This window comes from Callorhinus ursinus, unplaced genomic scaffold (assembly GCF_003265705.2).
Source record: "Callorhinus ursinus isolate GAN/ISIS: 27379988/994484 unplaced genomic scaffold, GSC_fseal_2.0 scaffold25, whole genome shotgun sequence".
Classification (NCBI taxonomy): domain Eukaryota; kingdom Metazoa; phylum Chordata; class Mammalia; order Carnivora; family Otariidae; genus Callorhinus; species Callorhinus ursinus.
Window position 1 is genome coordinate 11,849,803 of NW_027397087.1, and position 6,318 is coordinate 11,856,120.

General features: G+C 37.0%; 1 protein-coding gene across 4 annotated transcripts in view; it reads left to right on the forward strand.

Moving 5' to 3' along the window:
• Positions 1-3,685, forward strand: part of BLOC1S6 (biogenesis of lysosomal organelles complex 1 subunit 6) — a 140,144-nt gene extending 136,459 nt beyond the window's left edge. For all 4 annotated transcript variants that reach the window (XM_025884155.2, XM_025884156.2, XM_025884157.2 and 1 more), the window contains 3 exons: positions 978-1,065; positions 3,043-3,129; positions 3,547-3,685. In XM_025884155.2, coding sequence (XP_025739940.1) covers positions 978-1,065; positions 3,043-3,129; positions 3,547-3,666 — 295 coding nt within the window. In that variant the 3' untranslated portion in view covers positions 3,667-3,685. The remainder of the gene's footprint in view (positions 1-977; positions 1,066-3,042; positions 3,130-3,546) is intronic.
• Positions 3,686-6,318: the final 2,633 nt, after the last annotated feature.

Here is a 6,318-nt window from a genome sequence, read left to right on the forward strand (position 1 = left end):
ATTTGACAGAGAGAGAGAGAGAGAGAGACAGTGAGAGAGGGAACACAAGCAGGGGGAGTAGGAGAGGGAGAAGCAGGCTTCCCGCTGAGCAGGGAGCCCGATGCGAGGCTCGATCCCAGGACCCTGGGATCATGACCTGAGCTGAAGGCAGACGATTAACCGACTGAGCCACCCAGGCGCCCCTGGCTTCTGTTCTTTAATAGAAGGTTTTGAATCAGAATTTTAATGAGGACCCTTAGAAGTTACGTGGTCTGACCTTCTCACTTTATAAATAAAGAAATTTAGGCCCAGAGAGATAAACTAAATTTCCAGGATCACACAACTTGTTATTGGTGGGGAATCTGTGTTTCCTAGTCCTGTTTTTTCATCTTCTTTACCTTTTTGAGGTATCCATTGATAGTGCATTTTCCCCAACTCTAATCTAAAAAGTCATTGCTTCCCATTTCCTTTATGGTAATTTTGCAGTTTTAATATACATAAAATCAAGTTTTTTGGGCAAGATAGTATAAAAAAACTTTTTTTTGGATAATACAGAGTTGCTAGAAATAACAAGTAACAATGATTTTAAATGATTTGATGATTTCAATTATTACAGTTAGATTCAGTTATTAGAGTTACTACTCATTTAGGCAAGAATAAAAGATACAGTTACCAGAATGTGGCTTTGGAATATTATGATTATGATTATATTTTCTAAAGTAGGCTCCACATTCCCAGTGTGGAGCCCAATGTGGGGCTTGAACTCATGACCCTGAGATCAAGACCTGAGCTGAGATCAAGAGTCAGAGGCTTAACCGACTGAGTCACCCAGGCGCCCCTGGAATATTATTTTGAAAAAGATTTTGTTAAACCAAATAAGCCTTGGAGAGGCAATACATTTTCAACTTAATTTTTACCTTTGACATTAACCAAGATGAAATGTGATTCCAGCACTTACAGTATGTACAGTTTACTTTGGCTATGTGCTTTTGTTTCAGACAGAACCAAGTTGTATTACTAGACACACTGGAACAGGAGATTTCAAAATTTAAAGAATGTCATTCTATGTTGGATATTAATGCTTTGGTAAGTATGATTTAGTTGACACAGCGTAATGAGAGCTTGGCTTAGAAATAACTAGGTTTATCCTGTGCAGCTTTGTACTTAGGTATATTTAGGATCTTTTCCTCTAATTTTTAATGTTTAGGATTTGTCTTTTAACAGGAAACCTTTATTTACTTTACTAGAACTTCCATTGTCTTGAATTGTTATCTTTCGAATGTTGAACTTGTAGTAGAAAATGGAACTTATTTGTTAAAGTCTGGAATAGATTTGCTCATAATAATTAAAGACTTCTAAAAGAGAACTAAGAGAACTAAAAGTAAGGAACTTTTGGGGTGCTGTGTTTCGCCTTAAGGAGCGTGCATCTCTCCTAATCAATTACAAGACTTTTTTTTTTTTTTTTTTATTCATGAGAGACAGAGGGGGAGAGAGAGAGGGAGAAGCAGGCTCCCAAGGAGAAGGGAGCCTGGCGCGGGACCCGATCCCAGGACCCTGGGACCATGACCTGAGCCGAAGGCAGACACTTAACCATCTGAGCCACCCAGGTGCCCGAATTACAAGACTTTTTAAAAATCAACATTTTATTTAATTGTATGGCCCATTCATAGTGTCATAACATATTAATGCTGAAATGGACCCTTTGGGGGGTCCTTTATAGATCCTTTATATCTTTCAGTGTATGTTACAGTAGTGAATTTCATCAGAAGCTTTATAGCTTTTTGATGAGAGGACTGATGCTCTATTTTAAGAAGCAGGGAATTAACAAAAATAAGGAACTTTCTTTTCACCTCAACATTAAGCAGTAGCTTGGTTTGTATGATTTTGTGGACTTTCATACATGTGTCAAAAAATGAACTTTTTGTTGAACAAATGTGGCTCATTAATGTTTTCCCTTTATAATGATCAAAAACAGAGTTCATCTTCTGTAGCATTAGGCAGAGGCCTGGGGTAGTAAATACAAAGTCTTCCACTTAATGGTTTTCTGACTTGTTCTCAAGGGAGGTGGACAAGGCTACGCTGACCTACTTTTGTCTTCCCCACTGAATTCATATTGCAGCAGAACAAACATTTGCTGAGTGAATGAGTGATAAATGAATGAACCAAGCAGATGTAATAGTGTAACTTCAGTTTGCAAGGGTCTTCCTGTTTTTTCCTCTCTCAGCCCAAGAGTGGTTTGATTATCATTCAGGAGCTGAGAACTGTAAGGCCCTGGGGAGGTGGGGGCGGGACAGGGAAGAGGATCTGTAAGCTCTAGAGCTCATCAGACTAAGACTTTACTTGTAGATACATGTAGGTTGCTAATTTCTTTACTGACACATCTCTTATTCTTGTTACTTGGTCTTCTCTTTCTGTTAACCTTGGCTCCTGAGAATGAGGTGCTTTTTTCTTTTGCTCCCATCTCTGGCTGAGATGGAATGTCCATACAGACCATGACTTGGGAAGAAGTGTCCTTACAGAGGTGGTTCTGCGTGGTCTCACTTTAGAAGCCCAAGGAACATGACCAGATTTGTCCACAGCCCTCTCAGGATTCTCTGGCCATAGCTTGGTTTTTCCTGATGGGCGGACACTTCACTGAAATTGTCCTGTGTACCCTGCTCAGGCTCTCCCCTGTAAAGACAGTAGAGTGTTCTCCTTTTTCTTACATGAAACTGATAGCATTACTGGATAGTCTTAGTAAAATTTTAGGATTATATTGCATGTTTTTAAAGCAAAATGTTACCTGTACACAATATAAATGTCTATTTTATGTTTCGTAACTCTTTTTTTCAATTTGAACTGAATCAAATGTTTTCAAATGCCTATTAGTGGTTTAAATGAAATTTGAATTTTGGCATTAAAATTAGATAATTAAGGTTTTAAAAGATGTGACCGTTGAGGCAGAATGAACTGTAATTTATAACTCATCCATTTTACTATTTCAAAATGTCTGTTTTTTTCCCTTTTTTTTTTTTAATTTCAGCCTATTTTAACTTGGCTTTTCATTTCCTTTTCCATGTTTAGTTCACTGAAGCTAAACACTATCATGCCAAGTTGGTGAATATAAGAAAAGAGATGTTGATGCTTCATGAAAAGACGTCGAAGTTAAAAGTGAGTTGACAGTTCTTTCACATTCTTTATAGAAGCAGAGGTTTAATTGTTTGTTTTTTTCAGTATTCATCTTCTGACTTCTTAGATATGCATATTCAATAACATACTTAATTCATGGTTCACTGTTTTCTTTTAAAACACATACTACTCTGGGCTTTTCTACTCATAGCTGGGCTTTTAAGGAGCTCGTGTTTTCATTGTCCCTGCTGTTCTCATTCAGTAAGAGTTTGGAGTAAGAAACTAAAAAATTTTTTTTATATTAAGGGGCACCTTAAATTATCCAGACAAATTTAAAAGTTAAATATGAAATTTATTAATGCATGTGGATTACCTCAAGTCAGAGCACTGCTACTTTGAAATGAGGCCACAACTGATAAGCCTTGATTGTTCTCTTGGTTTTAAATTTTTTTGACACAGAAAAGAGCACTTAAGCTACAGCAGAAGAGGCAGAAAGAGGAGTTGGAGAGGGAGCAGCAACGCGAGAAGGAATTTGAAAGAGAAAAGCAGTTAACTGCCAAACCAGCTAAGAGGACGTGAGAAGCTGAGCACGCATGTGTGTTCGCCCTCCCCTGCCCGTGTGGCCGGCATCCAGGGTGACCTCAGGGTAGGCTGGGGTGAAGGTAGTGCCTTATGCCACTGTCTCCCATCTTGCAGTCCTTTCCACAGGACTGCTGTCTCCATATCTTCATTTCCGCATTCAGGAAGCTTCCCCCACCAAGTAGAAGACATAATGTCACTCGGTTTGAGGATTTACATGTAATTTTCCAGCTTCTGTTCTGCATAATTTTCAAATTCATTATTTTGGCCTTGAATGATTTATAAACTGGAAAGTGGTCTAGACTCTAAGTGATTAAAAACTAGGATGAGTTTTGTAGCATCTTGGTAAGCACGGATTTAAAAGATTCAGTTTCTTATTTATGGAATGACTTGTCTTTCTGGCAACACAGTGCTGGTTTTTGGTAATTGCCGTTTCATCGCTTGGTTAAGAAGAAGTGCTAACTGTTCCATCACATATGCCTTTGGAAAAGAGGTGGTATAAGCCTTTGTGAAGAACACGATGGAGACATGTGTACACAGGAAATAGCATCTTAGACATGGGACAGGTGGGCAAGCTTCCAGATAGACCCTGCTAACCATCCCCTCTGCTTCCTAATGTTGCTCTCTCGTTCTCATGTATTCTCTGTGCTGAAAATAGGTGATCCCTACTCCTAACGTTTGGCAGGGGTGATAGAGCTGTCACACGCTCAAATATGCTTCAATATTTATAATACTTAGGGTTGTCACACCCTGAGATACAGTTGCCAAATTGATAAGACTCCAACTTTCCAAATGGAAGGTCTAATCGCTAGTTCTGTCTATCCTCTGATTTGCTGTGTGGCCTTATATGTGGTTACATTTTCTGTGCTTTTAAAAAAAATTCATAAAGTAGAATGATATCTATACCAACTACCCATTTTATAGATAATGATAAGAATGGTAGAAAATTAGCAAATAGCTTCTTCACAAAAGAGGCGGCATGATACCTTGAGTGTTTTCTGGATTGTTCCCCTCAATATTTTTAGTAGGAACTTATTCGAGGGAAATATCACATGAAGTTTCATTTTTTAAGATTGAGATTATTCATTGTTTTAATATTATTTAATATCCAACTGGTCTTCAATCTCTATTACATAGAGACTGTACAGAACCTATAAAGGTGTATGCTTAGAATTGTGTATCTTTTATAGTCTACATTACATTTTTGGTAAGCTGGAATCACTACCTCTGATCTCATATCAGGCTAACCATGGAGAGGGCATTAGATTTAAGTTGACTGCTAAAAACTGGTCTATTTAAAGGTTTAAACAGTTTATTGGAAAGCCGGTCCCTTTAATGAATGAATTATGATCTCACAATTTACTTGACTTTACCGGATACTTAAAAATATAAATATATTTTATCTTAAAAGGCTACATTTGCCCTCAAACACTAAGTGAAACTTGCCTGGGGCAGGATTCATTAGCACTTGCAGGACAATGTCACCTAAATTGCTGAATGTACTCATTTATATAAGGCTATGCGTTGTTTTTCAGAGTGGTGTGTGGGTTAGCTGCAGTGATTATTTAAAATGCTGGTTTCTGGACACCACTTTCAATCTAACTGAAGTAAATCTACTTATTTGTTTTTGTCTTTTTTTTTTTAATTTTTTTGTCCCCCCCAAGTGGTTCCCGATGTACCTTAAAAGTTGCGACCCATTGGTCTAGTGCTCTAGGTCAGAGGTTCACACTAGGCTGCATGCCATTATCACCTGAGAGCTTCAGAACAAAACAAAACAGACATTCTGGAAGATTCTTAACCATTCGTTCTGAGGTGGGGCCCATGCAAATTTTGAGAGCTCCCCACATAATTCTAATAGAGGGGACTACTCATCTAGATTGTGATTTATATTTATAAGGAATGAAATAGTTTAAAAGCTACCCAGTAACTCTTGGGATTAATCTTACGAAATTCTGAACTGCTGCTTTTGATATAAAGTTAGATTTAAGACTGGAATAGATAGCAGGCAGGAAATAGATACGGAATTCTGGTTAATTAATTGAACTTTTGTGATCTGTATTAAAATAAATCATGTTTATTGAGTGAGTGGCAAGGCACATATACTTTTAGAATTGTATTTAAGTTTTGAAGATTTTTTAAAATGTCAAGAATATATATTAGCAACCGCTATTTTTAGGTCAGTTGTAAATCAGAAGTACTGTTACATTGGTAATTACAATCTAAAACTTTAGCTGTATTTCAGTAGCATAGAAATATATCTTACTGACTAAACCTAAATGGAACCCTTTATATTAGTCTTGAAATATTTTTGCACAATATGGTGAATTGGTACTTGGTTTGAAAATAATTACCTTTGGTTTTTTGGTGGAAAAAAATTGCCTTTATTTTGAACTATATCACACATATACTGAACTAAAGTGACAGTTAATTTTGTATTTACTTTAGAGTAGGTATTATGTAAATATGCAGACATTGAATGTAATATGGATTGTGTCTGCAGTGAGTGTTTGGTTGTATACAGTTCATAATATGCCAGTTACACACCCTTGTACATTTGTCTGATATTGAGCTTGTACAATGTGGACTACTTTTTACACATTTAATAAAAAAAAAAGGTCTCTGAATTATCCCAGGTCCTTTATGAAGCTCTGT